At 42.3% G+C, this 26776-nt stretch overlaps 1 protein-coding gene across 2 annotated transcripts in view; it reads right to left on the reverse strand.

Moving 5' to 3' along the window:
- Positions 1–3638: 3638 nt before the first annotated feature.
- The window catches only part of TRAIP (TRAF interacting protein), a 535773-nt gene continuing 512635 nt past the window's right edge, over positions 3639–26776 (reverse strand). The window contains exons 14-15 of one of the 2 annotated variants that reach the window (XM_069644161.1): positions 9167–9217; positions 3639–5275 (exon numbers count right to left, since the gene is read on the reverse strand). In XM_069644161.1, the coding sequence (XP_069500262.1) occupies positions 5150–5275; positions 9167–9217 (177 nt within the window). In that variant the 3' untranslated portion in view covers positions 3639–5149. The remainder of the gene's footprint in view (positions 5276–9166; positions 9218–26776) is intronic. The other variant, XM_069644162.1, reaches the window with a different exon arrangement.

Below are 26776 nucleotides of genomic sequence, written 5' to 3' on the forward strand. Positions count from 1 at the left end.
AGCAAAACATGTATTTGACATTTACTGAAAACAAAGCAAATGTTACATAAATGTTTCAAGCATCCCCTGCTTAAAACCCACTCGGCTATTAAAGTGGGCGAGTATACTTTGTGTGCCCTGGATGAGTGTCTAAAATGTAAAAGGTTAGCTGCATGAATGGAGACAAACATGATAAAAAGGCTCGGAAATCAGTTTGACCAGCTCACTCTCACAGGTGGAAATATATAATGCAGAGGCTAACCACAATGTATGGTAATGCAGCAGACCTGTAGATGTACAGACTTGATGGAACTTTTGATCACTATTTTGCGTAAACCTCTAGTTCACTTTGTGTATTCATCATTTAAGACGAAAGAAAGTAAGAGACTAAGCAGAATGAATGGCGTGGCAGGCAGAGAACTGGACAAATTAGGTGGACTATTTTAGTATACAACCATCTCTTTCAGGGTAGCAGGTATACAGCTACAGGGTGACAAAATAAATTGTCAAGGAGTGTGGGATCAGCTGATGGATTGAACACCAGTTGAAAAGATGTATGTAACCAACAGGCCACATAACTAGGTTTGCCATCAAAAGCATTTGGCTGTGCGATCACATACATTTTCAAAAGTGTTAACTCGGCAATATGATGCATCCGCCCTAACAAAATTAAATAAAATTGACTTTAAGAGATTTAGATATGCTAACCTAATCTTTACTGTAAAACATGTTGATAATGCAGTGTTTTACAGTAGCAATACTGTAATTATGCATCTCACAGCTTACATGTTTTGGAAAGTAAAAATAAATAATAAAATTTACACAGACAGGATATAGTTAGCTTAATAAAAGTAGCACCCCGATTTCTCATGGTAATTATTTGAAAAGATAATTCCTGTCCAACACTCCCACACGTGCCTTTGGCACTGAAGAGTGGAGGAGATGATTAGCGCTTCACTCTCTCTCCATTAGTCCCTTTGAACTTGCAGTGAACAGAGGGTGGAGAGGGCCCAGAGGACAAGGGAGGAATGCACGGTGAGCTGTGCTTTTATTGAAATGGGTAACTTAAATAATTGGCTATTCGTGCCAATTTAATTAGCAAACCAGCAGAATTGCATAGCAAATTTCTACGCAACACTGCTTGGATTATGCCTTGAAGAGCATCGCTGCCCTTTCCCAGAGGGCCTTTGGGTGCATTGACTGGAACGACCCACAATCCTGGGTCTCATGGTCCTTGCCCAAGCAATACAGACAAATCTGTTGCGAATCTGAGACCAACATCTGTCGGCCGCAGATCGCACATGGCTTGAAAACAGGGACCTTAGACGGAGTAGGCATGGTGTAGAGAAAAAAATGTACGCTCGACAAGCATGCTCCTGATTAGTGAACAGAGCATGCAGAAATTGGGATTGTGGTCATGGGGATCCGGCGGCATATATATACTGGCCCCAGACATTTTAGAACACCACCTGCACTGGGATAGGGATATCATAGATGAGGAATCCGTGGGAGGAAACAATCCATTATATTATGATATTTAGCAGGTCCCTACTAAAGTACTACGATATTTCTATCACATTTTTGGAAAAATGGTGTCTACCTCTAGAATCCATTTGCCAAGCTATGCCAATATATACTGTGTCATCTGGTGGGATGTCAGGAGAGATCTTTGAATCTTATGACAACCACGTACAATAAAGTTGAGGGCCCAAACCCCTTTGTGATAATTGCCATTTCCTGGGTAAACCAAATTATCCCCCCCCCCCCCACTAGGATGCTCTGAGCAGGGGAAAGAAGTAGAGACATTGAGCATTTGATGGGGCGTGTGATTTCCTGCTGCTCCAGATGGTTATCCACTTCAGTTCCCTTTGTGTAGGCCGCAGATGAAACTTGATTTTGCCTATCCAGGAGTCGCAGAGAGAACCACCACCTATGTAAGAATTTGGGAGGAGGAGGGGAACACCTTTACAACAAAAAAAAAAAAGAGGACTTGGTGAACAACCTTTTCTATCACAGTCATGACCGTCTCCAGTTAGGGCTTTATTTTGGTGCACCTCAGTGTCCATTTTGAAGCTAAAAATGAATGGAGGCACTGATGGGAGGATCATGAATGTTCTGCTGCACATTTGCTCTCAGGGTGCTGTTTTAGTGCAGCCAATACATTGTCTGGGGAAGGCCATGGCAGTACATCTTCGAAGTAATAGTAACAAGATGGTTATCTTCCCCCCCCCCACCCCCACTAGGGTGCTCTGAGCAGGGGAAAGAAGTAGAGACATTGAGCATTTGGTGGGGCGTGTGATTTCCTGCTGCTCCAGATGGTTATCCACTTCAGTTCCCTTTGTGTAGGCCGCAGATTAAACTTGATTTTGCCTATCCAGGAGTCGCAGAGAGAACCACCACCTATGTAAGAATTTGGGGGGAGGAGGGGGACACCTTTAAAACAAAAAGAGGACTTGGTGAACAACCTTTTCTGCGAGAGGGCAACATCTCCAACCATTTCTTTTTAAGGAGGTTATGGGCTACATTTTAAAATCAAATACCACTTTGCTATAGTGGCCTAGGATATCCATCATAAGAAAGTCTGAAACGCATCCCTTATTCACGAGAAGCAGAAGAGGAGGTAAAGCAGGAGTAATGCTTATTTCCTACTGCAGAAACAAAGACCAAGTTGGGGAAAGGTATTTGCCTAACATACCGGTTTCTGATCAGGAGCCATGCCATTCCCATTCTAGTGAGGATGGGTTATACTAGGTGAAGCTAGGGCCTGGAAGGCTTCCGGTGTGGGTTTCAAAATTCTCAAAGAAAGGAGAGCAGTGCAGACCAGAGACCTTGGCGGGCACAGTTTGGGCTTTGGGTCTTTCAAAATAGCCAATCTATATGTAGGTGCATCAGCTGTGAGAAGACATTTGTTTGCAACTGGCACCATAATCTCGCTGAAGTTAAGCATTCCTCCCTGGACGTGACGAGAAGTGTTTTGACCTCATGCGAATGAAAGGTAGAAGAGCTAGAGCACCCATTTTCTTAACTATTGTAGCAATACAGTTTTCAAACCGCTTTTTCTTCAATTTTCCCAATGATGAAGAACAGATAGGGAGGCAATGAGATATTGTCGACAATTGTTCAGAAAAAAGAATCATACCAAGATAGTCTTCTGCTTACTTGAATTTGAAATTCTGGGAAAGGTAAACAGGAGGAAGCAGTGCAATCATCAGCATTAACACAATCATGGTCTTAAGTGAAATCCAACTAGAGAATCATTTTTTAAGGAGGGGATGGGAAGATGAAAGAACAAACATTTCTTAACACAACCTTTTCTGACCATTGTGATTGGTTAAATGGGGTTCAGGGTTTTCAATATAATTTCATATGCAGGCATTCATCATCACTGAAAGCAACATAGGTAGCTTTACATACAGCTTGTGAAGAACGCTGAACCAAGGCAATAGGATTTTTTTTAATTAGACCAGCTAGCTGAATCTCAGAATCTGTTTTTATCACTAATTTAAAAACACATTTCACAACAAGTACACATTTACAGTCTACAATTCAATCCAAATATAGTCTATACAAACATATACACACACACAAAAACAAAACAAATATGCATTTAAAAAAATAACTTGAATGCGGCTTAAAAAAGAATTCAATGCATCATTAGCTGCATGCCATTATAGTATGGTGGCCCTAATGGGTTACATTTCACATTTTATTAAGTTTCTACAAACCTGTGAATTGGCCCTGCAAAATAGGTCCCTGTTTAAACTCGTCAACAGAAAGAGCATCGGCTGAAAGCAACATTTTTGTTATGATGGGCATAGAGTTGCCCCATTCACCACCTGCTAACTGAGTATAGAATAAACATAAATAAAATGTACAACAACTTTATACACAAATAGCACTGAAATAAAATAGAAAACAAAACGCAACGGTGAAAAAAGTACAGAATTTGTCATTTTAAAGAATAAATTGGGAAGAATATAATTGCCTGTCTGTTGGACGTAGTGCTTAATAACATTTGATAAATTCTGATATTTTTAATATTTTAAATAATGAGTGAGTGCAGTGAGGCCGAATACCATACAATACAATTCTAAAGGAAAAATAAATTAGAAAACAAGAGAAGTGGCTCCAGAAATTTCAGAAAGTTAAGCTTTGCCATATCCAACTTCCTTAAAATGGTAAAGTAAGCTTGCACACTGTGGGTGGGCTTATTGAAATACATACACTTTCTTAAATTCTCCTTCCCAGGTAAAAAAAATGCTTACTCGTTTAAGTTGGTACTTGGGATTAAAACAGTCACCAATGTTTTTAGCACTTAAATTGGATTTAGAAGTCACCATCAAGTTTCTAACAGTCCTTCAGTGCTCTGCTGTTGAGGTTATGGGAGTTTCATATGCTGCTTCTTTGGTGCTATCTTTGCAAACAGTTACCATGTCCGAGGGCAGCTAGTGTTCAATATCCATATTCTAGAAATGTTAAATAAAGCAACCCCAGGACACGATTCCTGGGTTTAACAAACCTAAAAGCAAGAAGAAGGTGCTTTGTGGTCTTATGTGAGCTTCAAGGCTACCACTGCCATTCACCACTGGTTTCAGTGTGTGATATCGCCACAGCGATTCAGAATTAAAAAACTAATTTGTGTAATGGCAAAAGGAGCAGGCCATCAGCAGGGTGCAGAAATGTTTCAGACAGGGTAGCCTGCTCTCAGCAACAATATTGTCTTATCTGGTTACAGAAGACTCAGGCTGCCAATCCTCTAGGCAACACTGCATAGAAGGTTCAATGTTCACCATCTAGAGTTTATCTGGTTTTCGGAATACCATCTCCAACTGTCTGTAGAAACACTGGCCAAAGCACGACAATCCCATGCAGTTGCTTGAACACTTGGCAAGCCAAACCTTAAAGTACATCATCAATAACGCCTGAATTCAGGTTCAGAACATCTTCCGCTCCATCATTAAGAGAAAAAAAAGTTTCAGCATAGAACTGACATTCGTAGTGATCGCAGAATCATTTGGTCAATGTGCTGAATTTGGATTTCAAGGTGTTTTCAGAATCATGGATACAGACTCAATGACCTATCCCAAGGATTACAACACCCCATGAGCTGCAAAAGGCTTTGTGTTTGTGCCATCTGGTTCTCAAATCGGAAAACTATCTCCAAAAGGTTTTACTTCAGAAAAATATCCATTGTAGGTTGAGTGGAATCCTTCGATGCAGTATTTGTAGTTGGCCGCGATACCTTTTTCTTCTTATTCAGAGTTAAAAGAAGGGGACGGATTTCTGTTAGATTTGTCTGAATAAAAAGAGTCAAGAAAAATAAAATTAAATTTGTGATAAGATGACAAGGTATAGCTCTGAATACCACCTCTGTATTCATATAGGATTTCTCCTGATACAACACTTTTGGAAAATCCCTTTTTCTTGCAAAACTATAGATACCTGGATATAAACTGTGATGCAAATCTACGTTGTAGTAAAGCATTAACTATTCTCTCTACATCCTTATTCGAATGTTCATGTGTTCCTTGAAACAAAGACTTCCAAGCCTTCATTGCAGGCATTCTACGATTCATTTACAAATGATGCACTTGTTATGGTTAATATGCTTTTACAGATCTCCAAATCACTTGAGTATTGTTCGTGGCACCAAGGCTTGTCCTTATTGTGCCGTATTATACACCCACCACAGGGCATGCAGACCTTAGGCTGCTGGCGCAAAAGAATAAATAAGGGGAAGATAATAGGAAGGGAAAGCAGGAAAAATATGTTCAACAATGGGAAGGGGAATTTAGGAGGGGAAGCATGTTTTGTGATAGCATGGGAGCATATCAGCCCAAATAGGCGGACCTTAGTTCAAGTCAGAAAGGAGGATATGCACTAAGGTGTTGTGATAATTGGAAGGTATGAATTGTAAATTAGTCCACAGTGTGATGTTGGATATGCAGGTACTCAAGATTTTGCTTGGGAAATTCTGCAAGTTTAGCAGGTTATTTCCAGAACAGATGAATACATTGCATTGCAGGTCAAATGACAATTCTGGGATGGCCATGTCTACAGTCAAGAGTGGCAGAGTCCAGGAACAGAACCTGCATAAAGGTGAATGTTGATCAACCTAACAAGTTATATTTTGAAGCATGGCACCTTGATGTAAAAAAGTTGAGTTTGGGCAGTATTCGTCTCATACTATTTTAGTTCACGCAAATAGATTGGGTGCAGAATATCAAATGAGGAAGGGCAGCGATTACATGGACCTTGTTGTCCTGGAACCTCTATTCAGGTAAGTAGTGCAGATAATACAGTTATAATGGCACACCCGAAGGGGAATTGTCAGAAAGTCTTGATGAAGTTCCCTGTAATATGCAAAGTAGAAATAGAACTACGCCTCAGTCCTTAGATGAATTGTTCTCGGCTGTTACAGATCATACAAAGATTAAAACCATGAATCAAAGTCATTCGTTCTAAGCTGTTGTGATGATCGAGATAAAGCGGTATGATGTGCTGAATGTAATTGCCTGTTCAAGTGACTTAAAGATAATACACATTTCTGACAATCCGTGCAATTTAGTGTGTCTAATGTGCAGTTTTATTAGTCAAATTCATGACAACTTGCCAGTGCGAGTGAAAGAATATAATATACATATTATAGATTACACTTATTAAGAAATAACAGTGTAAATCTTTTAGCACTTGATAGTATTAAGTGTTCTTCCATGAAAGATATTTTGTTGGAATACCAGGCTTACTAGGGAAAAAGCCAAGCTTTGATAGCTTTGTTTGAAGGCAGGCAGTTCAGATAGGTTTCTGATGTGGATAGGCAGTGTGTTCCAAATTCGAGGTGCTAGTCCCAAGAAGGATTAGCCCCCTCTCCCCCATTTCAGATATGGAGGCATTGCAAGTGTTAGATGTGAAGAGGATCAAAGATTCATAGTAGGAAACTTGCCTACAGCAACATTGGTACTAAACCATGGATAGCCGTCAAGGCCAAGCAGAGCACCTTGAAGATCACTAGGTCTCACTGGAAGCCAGTGCAGAGGTATCATGCAGGACTTATCTGATGAGATCTCTAGTCTTAAGAATCATGCTGCTATATTCTGCACTCTTTGGATTCTTGCAATTAGATATTCTGAAGCACCCAACTACAGACTAGATAGAATATTAGCTGTGGTGGTCGGATCTATATTAAAATCATGAATAAAATGCGTGAGTCCCAAAACATCCAATTCCCCCCCACCCCCGATTTTAACAATGAAAATTAATGAGGGCGTAGCCCACAACCCCCACCCCACAGATCACCCCACCTTAAGACCCCAACCTAGCCCCCCCACCATCTATATTTACGTTATTATGTGTTAAAGTTAGTTTGCAGTGTTGGTGTTCAATGTTTTGTGGCAATACCATGGTGGCCATAAGTCTTTGATCAAAATCTAGAAACAGGAAGAATTTTAAAGGAGAATTAAGATCCACTTAGCCACCAAGAAAATCTGTGGCTTCAAGGATTCATTGTGACCCCTAATACATCCTATTCCTAATCGTCGGGGTTGCCTTTGATAAGGTGGTAGTTATTTTAACGGCTTAAACAATACATGATAGGAAGCCAACCACTGATATATTTGAAGTTAATTTAGAAAATCTTTTTGTTTGGAAGCCTTAGAATTAGATGGTTGCTGTGAACGTATAGACGGTTAGATAAGCAGCTTGATCTTAGAAAAGATAGCAGAACGATAGAGATTGAATAGCAGTGGGGAAAGCAAAGATCTTTGGGCACTCAAAATAAGCATTCCCTGAATGTAAATACATATGGTTCAATTATGATTCATTATAATATCACACCAAATCCATTCTAGTGACAATTCCCTGATGCTTAAATCTGAAAAGTGGGATCAGAGTATAGAGGTGTCAAGTAAGTCAAAAAGCAGTTGGGAGAAAAAGCAGGAAGAGGGCAGTTGCATTATCAAGATCGCGATTTGCTTTCAGGTCATCTAAAATGGAAAGGAAGACCAATTTGGGGTTATCCCTGTTTTTAAAGTTTGTTTCAGCCGGATCAAGCAACTCATTCTCTTCAGTGAATTGCATGTGTGGAAGGCATGCAGATCTATCATCAATCAACAGTGGCAAATGGCCTTTTAATGGTTAGGATTTGTAGAGTCTAATCTCACTTTCTTTCATTTATCAGTTAGGAAGGTTTGATTGAAGACCACCCGTGTACTTCAACTCACCTAGTCCAAGTGATGCTTTCCGCTGCAATGGAAAAACTATCTTGAATGCCTGTAGTCCTACATAAATACCCATTCCTGATCTACCCTCCCATGTTCAACTGCAGAATCTAGATCATTAATATGTGTTGCAATGTGAGATGAAGAGCAGTCAAAAGTAATTTGCTGGACACCAACAACTCCTTATACAGGATAAACACCTTGTTACCAGATAAATCAGGTTAAAGCCTAACCCGTTAAGAGTAGGAGCTGGGTCTTGGAGAATGATTGATTCTGCCATCAAAAAGCGTATGAAAATATCTATTAAGTGTGTAAATAAAGTTCAACATAATTGATTTAAATCACAATGAATCTCAATGAGAGCTTGAATCTTAAGCACCAGTGATTACGGATCTCTGTGGGGTGTGCATAGTTTGATACCAGATGAAACCTTTTGATGCTGTGGGTTTGTCCCCAGAGTACATTTTCAGACAGATCGAGGGTAGATCGTAGCCAAAAGTAGGTCTTCCACTAGTCAAAGTGAACTGTTTTTGAAACCACCAGCTTTTGCGATATGCTATACTGTGCCCGGTGCACCTACAGATGGGCAATGGCACTAGCTTGAATATGAGATCTGACCTATGCTTGTACAAAGCAGAGGTGTCCAGTTAAAGGATTGAATACAAAAGGTTTTAATGCAAAAGGTGAGAGTCAACAGGATCGAAAAACAAAAGGTTTTAATTTTTTTTTGTATTATATTTTTTTTTTGGTTTCCATTTAGGTAAAGAAAGTGGTTTTTACCACAAAAACGTGGGTTGGGGGAACCCCCCCACTCCACCTCAAAAAAAATGTGAACCTTTTGTTTTCGGTCCTTTTGATTCGAACCTATTGTATTTCGAACCTCAGAAAAGACACTATTCGAGAGTACATTAACTTTAGACACCACCCCATAAAAGGCTTCAATAAAACACACATTCAATGGCAAAGGATACAGGCTGTATGAACTTCGTCCGGCCTCCCATACCGTCATACCCTGTTCTAATCTGAAAGATATTTAAGAGTATAGTTATTGGACAGTAAGCAAAAGGAAGCGTTAGAAAAATCTGCTGCAGCAAGCGCATCATTTGCCAAAATATTTTGAACCATCAATGCAAAGGTCTCGAAAGCATTGCAAGAAAAAAAAAACTCATAAAAAACAGCTGCATGCACAGTCTATGCCTTTGCCACAATATGTTTTGAGAATAAATTGCCACGATATTCGTTCAAAATAAAAGCACCATCCGAAGACCGTTTTACAAGGACCAAGAGCTAAATGTATGTGTGAAGTGAAACAATATTCTGTTTACAGATTACACCGGTGAAAGAAGGCTAACAAAACAAGTCACGTCGCTTACAGGTAACATTGGCTCTGAGGGATACAAGTCTCCTTTTCAGATTCCTTATCTTTGACATTTTCAGACTTTAGGCTGGGACATCAAATTTAAATCACCCCCACACAGCACCTCCTGGCCTCCACGGCAAGCGACGGTACTTAGGTTTAAAAGGGGCGCATACATGCATGCCCAACAATGCCCTGGATACTTAACAGCAAATGTGGACTGGCAGCCTTTGAGGCGACTGAGGGCAGGCAGATTAAGTAGTCTGCAGAAGAGGCATTGTATCCATCAGATTAGATGTTACCAATAAAGTACTCTTAACTTACTCCTCTAATGGATACCATCTCCTCTGCAGATTCCTAATCTTAGAATGATTCTCCGGCAATGCCAATCAAAATTCTTGGAGGTACCAGGAAAGGGAAAAAAAAGGTTCTTAACCAATGATGTGTCGCTCTAAAGATCTACCAAAATAGCCTTTCACCCAAAGACCATACAATCAAGAAAACTGACAACCTACTTCTCATCTTACCATCCTACTTTCTGACCCTACCCCCCTCCGACACAATGAAAAGAAAAGGACATATGCTTATAGGGCTCGATGTTCCAAGAGAAAAAGGAGCACAGGGGGTTTTCATTCTCCTTCCCATTGGTCCCCCGTGATCTCTAGCTACTGGCTCAGTCTTCACCCTGCTAACAGAGTGTCCTCCCTTGTCACAACCCATCACCATATCACTCTAGGAAGGCTGACCATTACAATTCTAAATCCTTAGGGGGTCGTCATACAACAGGACTGTCACATGCTTCATGTTGAATATTTCTTTGACTTTTCAAATCCATTCCCCTTGAGTGGGTAGTTGAGAACTTTTCCATTGTATTACCCGACATACTCTTGCAACTAATAGCAGATTATGTAACCTGTGGCTGAAGTCGCCCAAGAGACTCATCCTCCTCTAGTACACCAAAAGGACAAAAACATGCTTCTCTCCCTATGAATTCCCTTCAGCTTTTTACAGTTGCTTTTTAGAAGCAAATTTTGGTCATCCTGGCACCATTTCTAGTTCAAGTCTTTAATGGAATTCTTGAAGAGGGAAAAGTTCCACCCTCCTACTTGGTGGAAACCATTTCCAAACTTCAAGGAGGGGGCGTATCCAAAGGAATACAGGTCTTATAACCCATGTCTTTGCTCAAAGCAGCTATGACGAATAGGAATAAAGAACAAAATCTTAGCAACCAGAATGGATGAGCTCCTACTGGAACAAGTGCACAAACAAGATCAAATAGGTTTTATACATGGAAAGCAAGGGACAGACAATATTAAAAAAACTTTAAATCTGACTGCTTCCCTTAGAGAAGAGACTGCTGACACGGACGGATTTTCACTGGATGCAGAGACTGCTTTTGACCAGGTCAGCTGGTGTTTATGAGTGTAGTACTGGATGGCAGGTCCGGGAGAAGGATGGATATGATGACTAGGAACCCTTTACTCTAAACCCTATGCGCAAATAATGGTTAACAGAGTTAAATCCGACAAGATTGATTTAAAATGGTATGTTATGTTATTTGGCATTTATATAGCGCTCTATCATTGGTATGACCTCAAAGTGCTGGTAGGTTGAACGACCTCGGGAACCGTCATTCTGGTCAGTAGAGAGAGTGTCGTAGGATGCATGGGTGCACCAGATAAGTGTGCAGCTGGTGTAATTGCTGGTTGCTAGCTGCGCGACCTAGCATTTAGGTGTGGTGCTGGGGATGTCAGTTGGATGTGTGGAGTCTGGTGGGTAGACATCCAGACTGGGCTCTGGCTGCGTTAGGCCTGAAGGACGCATATGTGAGCAACTAAGCCGGAATGTGCTCGGCTAGCTGCATTTTATTAGAGTGATGAGGTGATGATGAGGTCGTATTCGTATGTGGACAGCTAGGCCGAATTAATCAGGGCTATAGCTGTGTTCTAGTTGAGTAATAGTGTATAGTAGAGAGCAAGAGTGGTGATGTGATGGTTATCTTTAGTGCACCCGAGACCAGGCATGTTAACAGGATGGTGGGAATATAGCGACAGACAGAAACTTAGAGACAGGGGGCTAAATGGGTATATAGGGGGATACAGATATATAGGGTGAGAAAGGGTTATACTCTGTCACCACTATTATTTGAGTTAATAATGGAACACTTAGCTCCTGCAATTAGGATCATCACATTTATCCAGAGAAATAAATTAGGAGGGAAGGGGGGCGGCAGGGGGAGGAAATCAAGATGTATACATTGGGCCTTTAAGCAGATGATATTTCAGTACATTTGAAAGCGTTCAAGATATCCATTCCTGTTTTGCTAGAGGCAATGAAGCAATATTGTCACTATTCACAATTTGAAGTAAAATTGCAATAAACCAGTTATATCCCTTGAGAGAGGTTGATAAAAATGGCAAAGCTACAATCTTTCCCCTTTGAGAGTCAAATAGAGTTTTCAATACTTGGGGATCATTATCTATCTATATTATTTTTTATATCGCGCCACTCGCCCGTAGACCTCAGGGCGCTCACACATAGAGAAACATAAAAACATAAATGGTAAGCATTCCGAGAGGAGTTTTAATAGCAACAGAAAAAAGGTGGCATTAACTAGACTGTACCTCAATCAAACAACTGTCTTCATTTTTATTTAAAGACTAATAGGCAATTTATAGAAAACTAATATCTTTCCACTGTGGGATAAAATTAATAGAGAACATGGGCAAAGGTTACACATTGTCCTTGATGGGGTGGCTCAACTATTAAGGAACAGATTACTTATCTCTGGAAATGTTCTTGGGATAAATTCGTCCTGCTTTAGCAGTTCTAGGACTTTTCAAAAGCAGGGGTGTTGTGCGAAATTGGCAATGGGATCGGTCAGTGCATTCCTTACCTGAGGCCGGACAGGACGTCTGCGTCGGTATACATAACTTGTACGAAGGATGTGAGGAGGGGCATGAGGAATGTGTGGGAGGAACATCCGTCAGGAAGAACAGTACTGGATTTGCCTTCTAATGGATTGCATCCTCCCACAGATTCCTCATCTTAAGACTCCTATTGAAGACCAAATTAAGACATTTTGTAAGACCACCCAAACAAAACGGGCATCCTGACCCGATAGAGCACTCAAGCAGGTATGTAACGAGGACCTTGTCGAGGTCTGGCAGATGTCCAACAGTGGAACTCCTCTTTGGAAGGTTAGAGTAGCAGCCATCCCTCTAGTTGAGTGTGCTCTAAAGCACTCAGAGAATCTCCTACTGTGCAAAGGAGCAGCAATCAGACACAAAACTATCCATCTTGCTAATGTCTGTTTTGACACCATTTTACCTACTCTAGGACCAGTGTAACATCGGTCCTCCGTTCTGAAATTCCTTGCTCTAGAGATGTAAAATCTTAGTGCCTTATAGGAGTATGTGCATCCTTTCCTCCTCCTTAGATGGACATTGAGCAGTGTAAAACACTGGAAGGTAAATTCTTTGAGATAGGTGAATTTCAAAGGCCACCTTAGGAAGAAAGGTGGGGCATACTCAAGCATCAGAGATGTGCCATGGAAGTGCCTGCAAGTGCTGTTTATGCTGTGGTTGTCTCTGCTGGCTGGACTTTGCTGCTCGCCTCACTGTGGCTGACTCTCTAACTGTTGCTTTGAGTCGGCAAGGAGAAGAACTTCAAGAGACAGTGCGCCAAAATGCGCTATTTTCACAGTAACTTTCCTTTCAAAAAGTAGTTGCAGCTTATTTTGCATTGCGCTGCATTGCATTGCGCTACCCCGCCACCTCGCGCTGTATCTAGCGCCCGCCCAATTAGGCTTTTTTTTCTTTCCTTCTCTATTCTTAGCTGGACTACTAGTCCCGCCCCCTTTGGTCCACGTGGGAGCATAAAAACAACAGCCACTCGCAAGCGCACCCACGGAAGCGCCTGCAAGTGCTGTTTATGCTGTTTGGCTGCGTGGCGAGTGCAATGTGCCCATTCAGTGTTATAAATCTCCAGGAAAACACGTACTCTGAATCCCGGGAGTGTGTGATAACGATAAAGCTCCCTTGTAAGCGGAATAGCTCTATAGTATAGTATGAGCAAAGGCGGGTGATATTCAAAGCTGATTTAACCCTATTCTTGTGATACAAGTACACTATCGTAAGAGATGCTAAAATGTTCTAAAGCTATTTGCCGCATTGTGTGATATGTACAAAATTATCTGAAAGCACTACACACAAACTTAGCTGCTAACTTAGGTGGGATTTATTTGTTTATTAGCCATCAAACTTGTTTGATTAAGTGTCACTATGGTAAATGGGCTAAGAAGTGGTAGGAAGCTCATTGGCTCACAGATGCATGCAGAAATGTTGAATGATCCACCAGTGAGCGAAGAGGGGGTCACTTGGAGCCTATCTTTATTGCAGGTTGAACTGGGGGCTTCTGAGTGTAATAATTATTGCCCTGCCTCTGACTCTGAAATGGCACATCTTAATTCTAACGTGGAGGAGGATAAAGAAAGCCATGTGAATGATTTGCAAAAAGATACATTGCACTATGATTCGGAACCCTGCCCTATTAAGTATAATGTCAAGGAGGTCAATGATTTTGCATTTGAAGCGGAAACCATAGTGGTTAATTCTGGGGATTGTTCCAAGATTTTGAATGAGGTGTCAACTAAAGGAAACTAATTCGACCCGTAAAGGTTTGGAGGATTGTTCAATGTTAGGACCAGCCATTGAGGCAGAGGTGGGGAAACGTATGAGGTTCTCTTTAGGACCTTCCACCCCGGTTACCAAAATAAGTATGGGCATAGATGACGTCCACATGTTCAGCCTCTCTGTACTTAACAAACCAAATGACTATTGGCATGGTATGGATGGCAATTGTATGGACGGTACCTGCATAGGGAATGGCAAAGGGAATTAGTGAATGGCAAAGGGCATCATTCACAGAGGGTCAGTTCACCTACGCCCAGAAACCCATTCACTGACCCGAATTAACAAATGATTCTATTTGAACAGAACTCGGGGATAATTCCAAGAGAGAAAAGAAAGGAGCTTTTGGCTCAGGAAGAGAAGATTGATTTACGTGCTCAGGATGCTCCTAATTTTGGTGCAGATTTCCCGGTCCTATCCAGAATTTTGGATCTTCTTGATAAAGGGCATGAGCAGACTCATTGCGAGATAGGAATTATGAGAGCTACCATGAATGATCTTCTGTGTAAAATGAATACAGTTGAAGGTTTCTTATTTACTTGTGAGGCAGTGTCAGCACTTACTGCCGACCCAAAGAAAGGGGTCGTACTGATTGATAACGAAACACAAAAGCCATGGGACGCAAGGATGGTAGATGTGGAATTAAACTCCTTCGCTGAAATGACAGCTTGCGTGACTGATTGCGAGTATGCAAACTAATAATGAAAACCAGGGCAAAGATGTTGTAGTCGGTACCACATCCACTGCCATTCAACGGATAGGTATGGATATTGCATTCATAAAGGATTGCCTTCTATCTGAGCGAGTACGACAGGCTGTGACCCCAGCCCCACCTATACAGGAGATTAACCCTAATAGGGAGGGGCTGGATAGTCCAACTGTATTGACCAACCTGATCGATCTCTCGGATAATGGTGTGAATGAGAAGGTTCTAAACGCATCTAACCTTTGGAGGAGGAGGGAACAGAAAAATCTATAGTGGTTTAGACACGCGGAGTAAAGCGACTTGCTGCGAGAGCCCTGAAAAGAAAGGCAAAAGCAAATAAAGTTAAGAAGGGAAATGCAAATAAAAGTAAAGAGAAGTCCATAAATCTTAAAGGTGTAGTTGGTACCACGGAAGAGGATTTTGGTATTGACCTGCACCAATTAAGATGAGGAATCGAAGGTGCACTTTAACATAAATCCGGTGGTGCAGGCAGTTGATGTAAATGCGGCGAGAAAAAAAAACACAGAAGGTAAAACATAAGCGGGAGGTGACTGAAGGAGGTTATCCCCAACCAGACGGTGCAGTGGCACTCTCTGAATAAAGGACAGAATGCTAACACTAATAATGTGCCTGTGGCTTGCTACTCAGCAGCGCAAACTGCCCTCTCACAATTCTATCCTGTCATCAATAAAAAAAATGGTGGTAAAGAAAAATATTGTGCCCTTGCTTACTTTGGGAACTAATATCTCTAATATAAACCTGAAGGAAAATAATGGTGAGCCCTGGATGATGGCTATTTTGGGTAGGGATACAAGGAGGAGATTCTGAAGGGGGACTTCCAGACCGTGAAACCACAATAGCTGGAAACACTAATAAAATCGCACAATACTCAGAGGAAAGTGATGATGAGATCAAGGGCTGCAGCAAAGGGCACATACATGGTAGCTCTGCAAACGGGATGGGTAAAGAGGACAACATCAAGAGTGATGGTAATACCAAGTATGTTCTGCACCATGGAATGCCCACGATAATGGGTTGGGAAAGCAATATGCCGATAAATGGTAAATCTAGTTTGAATAGAACATTTATCCTCAAGGCATTTCAAGTGATTCCTCCCATAAGAACACTTCGCTCTGAGGACAGAATGGATACGTTTAGCCACGAATCATAATAATCGTATGATTTGTGGTTTCCAGTCAATGATCATTATGAAGATGGTTTGGGAACAAAGGGAAAACTTCGCTAATATTGGCCTGCTCCCTCATATTTTCAAAATGTGCAGGAGGCTGAGACGTTTCTGGAAAAACGACTTGATAATGAGTCAATGAAAGGAGAGTTGCTGCTACAAAGCCCACTTCCTAAAATTAATGAAGACACGATGAGACAGATTCTTGCATTAGCAGCTGCTATTAGTGGTTACTACCAAATCAAAAATGGCAAACGTTCCATCTTCCAGTGGGAATACCAAAAATTTAGCGTAATGTAGTACCTTTTGTCCTGCTATCATGGAATAGCTGTGGGCTAGCTAATTTTCTCAGATAGTTTGAAAAGTTGGACTTGGAAAAGCGTCCTGATGTGATTTTGCTCCAAGAAACTATGTAGATGTCACATTTTGATGTTGCTGGTTTTGTATGCTTTACTCAATATGCGACCAGGGGAGCTAAGGGAAGGCCATCTGGAGAACTAGTCATTCTTATTAAGAACTCTTCTAAGTTTGCCTCTGTGTTACTTTATAAAGATGCTGCTATCATGGCTGTCGAACTAACTTTACAAGGGTCACCTATGATCTCAATGGTGATCATATGCATATATGTGAATAAACTGCGTATCTCTTGGGAGCAACTAGTGGAAACTATTGATATAATACTTGAAAGTACACTAGTGCAAAATGACCAGGTGGGGTTTGTGGTGGGTGGGGATTTTAACTCCATTTGTTTCCAGCCCCTCATGAAAAATGTTGCTGAAACAGCCAATTCAGCACAAAGTACTGTTAAGAATGGCCAGAAATGGGTCATTTTTGTTGTTGAATTGGGACATACAATTGGTACCCCCCAAATTAACTGCAACCCCCTACACTTGGAATCGTGGTTGTCTACGATCTTATATTGACTATTTGTATCTCTCAACCTCACTTTTTAAAAACTCAGACAGTCTCAATTATCAATTTGTGATATGGTGACCACTTGGCAATTTCTATAAGGTTGAGGGTTCCCAATTGGCGATAATGCTAATCCTTGTTTTGAGCTAATTGAGATGGCTAGACCTGGACTCTCTATTAGATGGAGTCCATCCGTATGTTACAAGCTTATGTGTCTTATTCGAGCTGACTCACTATTTGGTGTGAAGGGGGCGCTCAACAGCTCCAATAACAAGGATCTAGACCGACAGATGACTATTGGGATACAAAGACACTTGAAATATATAACTCCAGTTAAAATTGGCACAGAAACCTAAATTACATGGACATGCTTTCAATTTAGCGATTCACCAACAAAAAATTGAAAAAAATACCAAACTTCGCCAACTGGGAAAACTACGACTTACTGTTGAATTATATGGTCTTGAGGAAAAAACGTATAATCCTAATTCATAAACAAAATCAAGAGACTTAAATGGGATTTTACGCTTAAGGACAATCAATGTATGATGTATGACTTGTACAAATATGATTCACAACAGCTTTGGGCGATTCTTAGGACAATGAATGGTAGAAATGTAGGGATGAAAGAACCTGCAATTCTGGCCTCGGTATGGGTGGGTTACATTACTCAAAAATGTAAACTACCACAGAATTTCGACATAAAAGGACCTCATCGATGCGATCATCACATATTCGATCATTCTTCTTGGTTAATTGAAGATATTGAGAATGCTATTCAGAAACTCAACAATTCAAAAGCAGCTGGTCCAGATGGGATCCCGCTGTGTTTATTGAAAGCTGATCCTGAGGTGTGGGCGTGGATTCTCAGAAATAAGTTTGATAACATATTTAGGAACAAAAAGATCCCCCTAACTTGGTGTTCTGCGATTATAATACCCGTTTATAAAAAAAGAAATTGCAAGCGAGCCATCAGACTTTAGACCGATTGCCCTAAATGATGCATCTTCTAAAGTTTTTACTCAGCTGATCCTAAAAGAATTGCAAATATATATGAACAAGTACTCTACTCTGTCCAAATTCCAGATTGGGTTTCAGAAAATGATGGGTTGTCCACTGAATGCAACAATTGTCTCCCAACTGCAGTGCCAAACTAAGCGCCCTCATGCAGGGGCTGTGTATATGGCTGCTTTAGATTTAAGCGCTGCATTTGACACAGTGATCAGAGATGTTCTGTGGGCAAAGATGATTCACTTAGGGCTCCCTCTTCATTTGTTAGCACTTATCGCACTCATGCACTCCGCTACTACCTACAGAGTATGCTTAAACGCAGAGAGGGCACTCACGGACGAAATCCCAACAGAAGTTGGGTTGAAACAAGGCGGTTCTTTGGCAGCGGTCCCATTTAATTTGTATATCTCGGACCTCGAAAAATGTTGGGATGATGCTATTATTTTTCCGGTACAACTTGGCCATCTGAAACTTAATTACATCGGGTTTGCAGATGACCTTTTGATATTTGATCAAACTCCTTTTGGGCTTCAAACCAAGCTCAATCTCTTGCTGAAATTTGCACAATCTTACAACTTAAATATAAATCAATCAAAATCTCAAATTGTTATCTTTTCCGATGGGAAGAGAAACGTGTTACAATTTGAGTGGTTTATTGGAAATGTAAGTCTGGAAACTGTGAAAACCATAAGATATTTGGGATACACCTTATCTGATCAATACTCAAAGAAATGGTGGAAGGAGCGGTTGAATGAAAAACAGACCACTGACAGCTCAAATGTGTGTTATTTATCGCAAATATTGTAATTTTTCAATGATGCGATTATCCAATTCTATCTGCTCAAAATTGAACCTGCGATTACTTAAATTGTAGACATCTGTACTGTTGAGATAGATGAAATTCTGGATATAATGCAAGGGTCAATGTGGAAAAAGGTGTTGGGACTGGCACAATCAATTCCTAATGATATAGTACACCATGAATTAGGGCTACTACCTCTATCAGTTAAATGGCATTGGAGACTGCTGAATAATTATGTGAAAATGCTATTCCCTCCAAGTAATTCACTTTATGAAGATCTTAAAACAATGACTGCAGCAGGGTCATTGACATCTGACTAAATTTGTAACCACATTGAATGCAATATTAGATCTCATTGTAGTATCAAAAGCGGAGTTGGTTGCTGGACTTCCATGCTTCAAAAGGAAGTTCCAATTGTTTTATTGATGTATGCAATCGGATCAGCTTGGTAGATATAAGTCATATATGGAATTTGCTACTTTCAGAAGGAAATGGGGCGATCGCCCAAAATACTTATTACAATTTCCGTGTGTAATAGCTAGAAAACTATTTGCGTTTTAAATTAAATCAATTCCACACAAACAAACGCATACAATTCTGGGAAAGGAAAGAGAAAGATATTAGTGTAAAGTTGGGGAAATGTCGCTTTTCCAAAAATGAAAATGAGTTTGAAAGTCTCAAACAGTTGGTGATGCTCTGTGAGTGTTTTGAGGCACTAATAGTTAAAGAATTTGGACATCATATGTTGACGAGATCGGTTTTATCTAGAAATTCATTATGGATGAGATGTATGTGGGGTAATAGCACTAATCTTGTCATCAAATGAACTAGAATCTTAGTAGTGATTAATTAATTTTTATTGTTATCTGTACGTGAAGTGTAGCTTAGTTTTGTTAGAATAACTTGAAGCAATGGTATGTTTGCTTAAATGTTTTTGTCTTGTTATGAAATATATGTATAGAAAGGGGAATGTTTTGTTTTAGTGAAAAAAATGTATATTTAATCTGTGTACTGCAAAACAGTTATGCGATATAGAGACATGTTTGATATTTTTTAAAATTGTGAATATGCTATTGTGAATGAATCATTAAATCTTGTTCCTAGATACCTTCATAAAATCATTGTGAAGGTTTTCTATGTAACCAAACACAATAAAAAAATAAGCATCAGAGAATACTGTGAATGGAGGCAAAATGGTAACTGTGTGTTAGGAAAGATTCCCATTTATGTGAAGTTTTCCCTCCAGTTGTGTAACCCCCCCCCAACTTTTTGCTGCTATTTAACACCATAGTCTGGAGCACAGCCTTCAGCTGCACTCCCCTGGGCTTTTTCACTCACTTTTTTTATGGGGCAACTGACATGCCCTTAAAGACAGTCAGTACTGGGAGACTTTGTTTCCCTTAGTGCTTTTCAATGTTACAACTTTTCTGCAACATGTTACAAGTGCACAATGTACCTCACAGTACAGTGCGCTTGGGTCCTCCTGTCATTTCCCAGGTCCCTAGATACCCTTGAAGGATTTTTCTAAGGAGAAGTGCAGATGTGCCTTGGACAGGGCTGGTGGCAGCTTATCGTTTCATATATAACCCTTTATTGCCATTCAAACCGCGTTTACCGCGTTTGGCACAGAAAAGCGGCCTGGCTCCAAAATAGCCATGTCACAAGGTTCTTTTTCCTGTCTTTAGCCATCTTGCCCCTTCACCTTCCCCAAGTCGAGCTGACCCAGATCAGTCCTTATTTAAGCATGCATTCTCCCACGAAATACCAAGCTTTTGTTGGCTTCTGCATGCCTTGTGTGCGCTTCCAGGATGTGGGTTGGACTGTCTGGTTCCAATACACATCCAGGGTACCAAAGAGTCTGGTGTGCTGAGAATGCCTGGGACCACCGCGGTCCGTGATTGGTCCACGTATGGTGTGCCTGTATGTGAGCAGATTCTCCCATTGGGTCCTCTGTTTTGGCGTGAAGGAGATTCTGAGCCTGCTGTTGTCCCGCTGGACCCCTCTGCATCTGATCGAACTAGAAGGTCTGCGAAGAAGCTTCGACCCATTTGAATAGTGGGACCAACTATTCTCGGCACCTTCATCAAACCCTGCAAGTAAGCCTTCTCGGAAGTGTCCCTGGGCCAACCAGTGGGCTGACCAGCTTGCGCACAACCTTTGCTATGACACCGCCGCAGTGTCGAGGAGACCCGTGAGACTTGGTACATTGCATGCTCTGTGTTCACAGCGCACTCACACCGAATTTTGTACACTTGGCATTCTCAGGTAGTACGCGCAGTTACTGTGTCGCCCAGCCGTGGTGATGAACTTCATAGGTGCCTTGCTGCTATGCTCCCCTGTGCCCTGAAGCCTGCTACAGTGGAACTGGCCTGATCCATCCACTAGGAGTGGAGAAATCGCCACTGTCCTGTTTGGGAATCCTCGCTGTAACTTCGCTGGTGACAGCCTCAGAGCCGCACAATTGCCGCATTAGAACCTGCAACCGAAGTGGAGTCGACAGGCGAAGTTTGGTATGGAGTGCGCCTGGGGTCGGTGAGTATTTGCAACACTTACCGGTGGCCCCTAGCGCATCCACCCATTTTTACGCACCAGTGTCCCCGGAGGGCCACTCTCCTTTACTCAGATAGCCTGAGCTACCAAACTATTCCCAAATCCTGGAACCTGTTCTGCCTTCTTGGGGAGACACTCACAAATAGTGGGAACTTATTCTGCATCACCTCACCCACCTTCCTTCCTACAACAGACCCCGTTTTCACCCATCTGCACTACTGCGTGTGCCAACATTGCAAGTACATTTGAGAAATAGGCTCCACTCTTCTTAGAGACTGGACTGCCTTTTAGTTAGGTTTGTGATTACTGCAGAACTGCCTAAATATTTCTTGCACTGCCTTCTTCCTTTCCTTTTCAGGTTGTGGCCCCATTTTGTGCATTAATCCTTTAGGCCATTTGGTCCTGTATATATGTATTTTAGTAGGATTGTGTTGATTTAAATATATTACTGTTGATAACTACTGTGTGTTGAACTTCAAAGGTTGTGGATAAATGTACTTGTATGTTTGATATATATACATATATATATACACACACACACACACACACACACACACACACACACACACACACCTGACTGGGAGTGATTTGTAAGTGTTCTTTACTCTGTGTGCTCATTGAGGTCCTTCAGTCACCCTCACCCCTCCTGAGACCTAGTCTCGACTGCCGCCAATGCTACCTTGATTTGTCTGGCTTGTCCAGAAGGGTTCCCTGTCCAAGAAACTAGGCTAGCCTTCTGAACCTCTGCCCACTAGGTCAGCGTTCAGAAATCCATCTTAACACTGCGTGCTGAAGTAGTGGCCACAAAATAGTTTTCCATGTAAGGAGCCTGAGCGGACAAGAATGCATGGACTCAAAGGGAGGTTGCATTAAGTAAGAGGACCAGATCTAAACCCCAGGACAGCACTATAAAAGCAGCCACAGGCAATCTATTGGGAAGTTTGTTAAGAAATTGCATTTCAAAAAGGTATTGTGAAGTATGGTGGTCCTTGTTCCGGCGTACGCTTGAAAATAAAAGCGCTGCCCAGCATCCCTTTAGCGTAGTCACCTGTAGCGCCTGCCGGGCAAAATGTAAAAGAAAAGACAGTACCACAGGTGTGGTGAAAATGAAATGAAAAAATCAATTTCATTAGCTCTGCACCAGCTGAAATTGTGTTTCCATTTGTAGCTTTATTGAGCTTTTGGTGCTGTACCTCTCCCCAAAGGCAAAAACTGCACGTTTTAAGCAAGGCCCCAGTATCTGTATCTTGTTAACCTTTTTAATCTTTATTGAGTCATTAATATACAGGGAGAACAATGCTCTTTTGATCACAAAACAATACATTAGCAGACATACATGAATTAAGGACAATAAACATTGGACATTTTTAAGTGCACGTAGGTGGTACGGCCAGCTCGGCTCGGGATGTGATCATAATGGGTGAAGTGCTAGACTGGAGGCAGAGGAAGTGAGGGACAGAGGCAGGTTAGAGGCAAGAGAAAAAGTTTAGCTAGCAGGCAGATGAGAGGTAGGTTAAAAGGGTAACTGAGGCGAGGAGGTAGGTTTTTACTTTGGATTGGAACAAATCCGTGTGGACTCTTCCTTGGATGTCCGGGGGAAGAGAATTCCATGCAAGCAGAGCAAAAAGAGAAGGAGCGAAAGCGGGAAGCAGCACGGTGATGGCGGAGAGCCACAAGGGTAGTCAAGGAGGCGGAGCAGAGATTACAAGAAGGCTTATAGAGTTGGATAGAGGAATATAGATACAGTGGTGCCTTACCATGGATAGATTAGTGAACCAGGAGAAGAATTTTAAATCTGGCCCTATTTTGCATCATCAGTCTTCCAGCCTGGTGATGGTACAAGGAAGAAGTATGAGTGATCAGATATGGATGGTGTGACAGTAGCATTGGTGGCTGAGAGAGAGGTGATGAATACGAGATCCGAAGATTTACCCAGAGTGTGGGTAGGCAGGTTATGGATGGAGTGGAGAGCCTGGCCCCTAAGAAAAGACTGAAGTTCAGATTTCTGAGAAGAGGTTGGAGGGAAGGTTAAAGTTGTGCAAGATCATCAAAGAATGGGCCAGTGGGTCCAAGAGGGCGATATATGAAAATGATGTGAAACGAGTGAGGCAGAGCAATAGTAGAGATGGTGAATTCAAAAGAGATCGTGGAATTGAGGTGGGAAGAGAGTAGGTGTCAGACGCCTCCACCTCTGCCAGTCAGTTGAGGAGAGTGAATGAAGGATAGTTTGTATTTATTAACATTATATAGCGCTTTACATAAGCAACAATGAGTACATTACAAGCATTACATAATGAAACATGAATCAAATAACCGACAACATTATAGAGAACAGTTTACATGAGGGGAATGAGTGAACTTGTTCAGTAGGGAAGTTTTAGGAGAGAACAGAGGGGGGTGTCAGGTTGAGGTGAGAAGAATGTAGGGTGCTATAGAGGAGAGTAAGAGGTGGTGGAGCGGATAGGGGGGCTGGAGACTGTGCCAGTGAAAAGGGGCAAGAAGTTGGAAGGAGCTGAAGCAGGATGGAGCGCAGGGTGCAGGTGGAACAAAGTAGGAAATGATCAGCGGAGTGGGCGAGAGGAAAAGTAGAAAGAGGAGAGAGGAAAGGTAGGGTGGAGCGAGGCCATAGAGAGATTTGAAGACTAGACAGAGGAAGTTAAATTTAAGTTGGGAATGAAAGGAGAGCCAGCCCAGTGAGATGAGTGAAGAGGTGATGGAAACGTGAGGAGAGAGAAGGCAGAGGGAGCAGATGGCAGAGTGGTAGACAGATTTAAGGGGGGTTAGATGTGAGGAGGGGAGACCGAAAAGAAGAGCTGAGCAATAGAACAGCCTAGAGAAGATTAGAGAGGAAATTAGGAGTTTAGTAGCGTGAAAGGTGAGGAAGGTCGGATTTTATAGAGATGGAAGCGACAGGCTCGGGAGGTAAGAGATGTGGTAAGTGAAGGAGAGGTTAGAGTTGAAGTGCAAGCCGAGATTGCTGGCGTGGGGGGAAGATGGGTAGCTGGGAAGGAGAGAAGAGGATGGAGGGAGGTGGGGAAGTTACAGGAGTAGGGGGAGGGAGGGTGTTAAATAAGACTTTGGTTTTCTCTCTTTTTAGGGTGAGAAAGTGAGGGGACATCCAGAATTTAATAGAGAGGCAGGGAGAGAGCTTGAGATGGATGTCAGGGGTAAAGGAAGAGAAAGAGGAATAGCTGGGTGTCATCAGCGTAGGAGTGGTAAGAGATACCAAAGGAAGAGATGATAGGTGCTAGGAGAGAAGTGTAGAGTGAGAAGAGGAAAGGGCCGAGCACTGAACCTTGTTTAGTGAGTAGGTGGGGGAGGTGCTGCCTCCCCAGGAAACTGCAAAGGTACGATTGGAAAGATAGGAAGTGAACCAGTTAAGGACAGAATCTTTGAGGCCAAAGGAAGAATGAGTCAAGAAGTAGAGGGTGATCTACAGTGTCAATGGCAGCGGATAGGTCAAGAAGAATGAGAATCGATGAGTGTTTAGAATAACAAGCAGAAAGGAGGGAGTTGAGAACAGAGGTGAGAGCGGTTTCAGTGGAGTGGTTAGGATGAAATCCAGATTGGGTAGTGGGGAGGATGGAGAGGAAGATGGATTTGTCAGCAGACAAGGCGTTTGAGGAGTTTTGACAGGAAGGGTAGGAGATAGATGTGTCGAAAGTTGGAAGCCAGATGGGGGTTGGCAGAGAGCTTTTTGCAGGATTGGGATGATGGTTGCATGCTTGAAGGTAGAGGGGAAAGTGGAGGTAGCCAGACAAGTGTTGAAGAAGGAGGTAAGGTATAAGGAGGGGGTACATTTTGGGAATGAGAGGTGGGAAGGGTGTCAGAAGAAGCAGCGGTTGGGTGAGTTTTTGACAGCGGGAGAGAAACCTCAGATTGAGTGACAGGGGTGAAGGAGGACATGGAGATGGATGGAGTAGTAGAAGGGGGAGAGTAAGAAGGGGAGCGGAGAATGTCCTGGCGTAGAGTTTGGACCTTGGAGGAAAAGAAAGTTGCAAGATCAGTGGCTGAGAGAGGAGAGGCAATAGAATGGTCAGGGGTAGGATGAGGGAGAAGGCGAGTCAGGGTTTGAAAGATTTGGCGAGGGTGAGAAGATTGAGAGTGGAGAAGATCGGAGAAGTAGGCACTTTTTGGCAGAGTTGAGGCAGTTATCGTAGAGGGCATGGTTAGAGAAGTAGGTGGATTGGTTGGTTGGAGAGCGGTGTTTAAGCAATCGTCGTTCGAGGCGTCTGAGGGGGCGCATGGAGGAAAGGTGTGGGGAAAGCCAAGGTTGGGCAGGTTTGCGAGAAGGGTGAAAGGAGGCGAGAGGGTGAAGTTGGTCAAGACTAGTAATGAGGGAAGAGGATAGAGCTAAAGAAGCCTCGTTTGCAGAGAGAGAGAGAGAGGAGAAGTGAGGGGGGAGGGAAGAGGAAAAGGAGGCGTGGAAGAGAGGGATTAAAGTTACGGAGGTAGCATCGCTAGAAGGAGGTGGGGGGGGGAGAAAAGTAAAGGGGGGTGAGGCAGACAGTGAGTAAAGAATGATCAGATAGATAGCTGGGAAGGGTGGATATGGATGAGGCAGTAAAGGTAGACATAAAGATAAGGTCGAGAGGTGGGTGGGTGGAGAGGGGTAAGAAGGTAGGAGTCGAGTATAGATAGGAGATTTAGAGGGAATTGGTGGCGAGATGGAGGTTAAAGTCGCCAAGAACAATTAGAGGTGAGGCACTGGGGGAGATGAGGCTGAGGAGGTGGTCAATGTCCTCATAGAAAGATCCGAGAGGACCAGGTGGTCGGTAAATAATGAGGAAAGATATAGAGTTGAGAAGCACTTGGGGTGGAATAGAAGACCAATACCACCTCCATGGCCTGTAGGTCGGGGAACGTGGGCAAAGTAAGAGGAGGAGGTGAGAGAAGCAGGGACAGAAGTATTGTGAGGGGGTCCAGGTTTCTGTAATACAGAGGAAGTGGAGGTTCAGACGTAATAAATCCAAAACAGCTACAGTTTTGTTATAGAGAGATCTTGCATTCCATAGGGCGATATCAATGGTGGTAGAACTGTTAGAAATTTGGGGATAGATGAGATTGTGGTGCCGAATTGAGGTATTTGGGCGCTGGGTCATGCAGGGTGGGAGATTGTTGAGAATAGAGATGGTCATGATGATGAGGCAGAGAGATTTGGGGAAGGGCAGGGCAGTAGAGCGGGGAATGGAGGGGTGAAGAGGATGAGGCTGGTGGGAGGTGATACGCATTCCTGAGAGCACAGTAGGAGTGTAGTGGTAGTGGGTAGGTAAGTCGTGAATGGGAGATGCTGTACTTTCGGTGGGTGAGAGCGTAGTAATTGGAATGTGGGCAAAGCCACTTGGCAAGTGGGGAGGGTTAGAGAA

Source organism: Ambystoma mexicanum, chromosome 2p (genome assembly GCF_040938575.1).
Source record: "Ambystoma mexicanum isolate Mex_15411 chromosome 2p, UKY_AmexF1_1, whole genome shotgun sequence".
NCBI lineage: Eukaryota > Metazoa > Chordata > Amphibia > Caudata > Ambystomatidae > Ambystoma > Ambystoma mexicanum.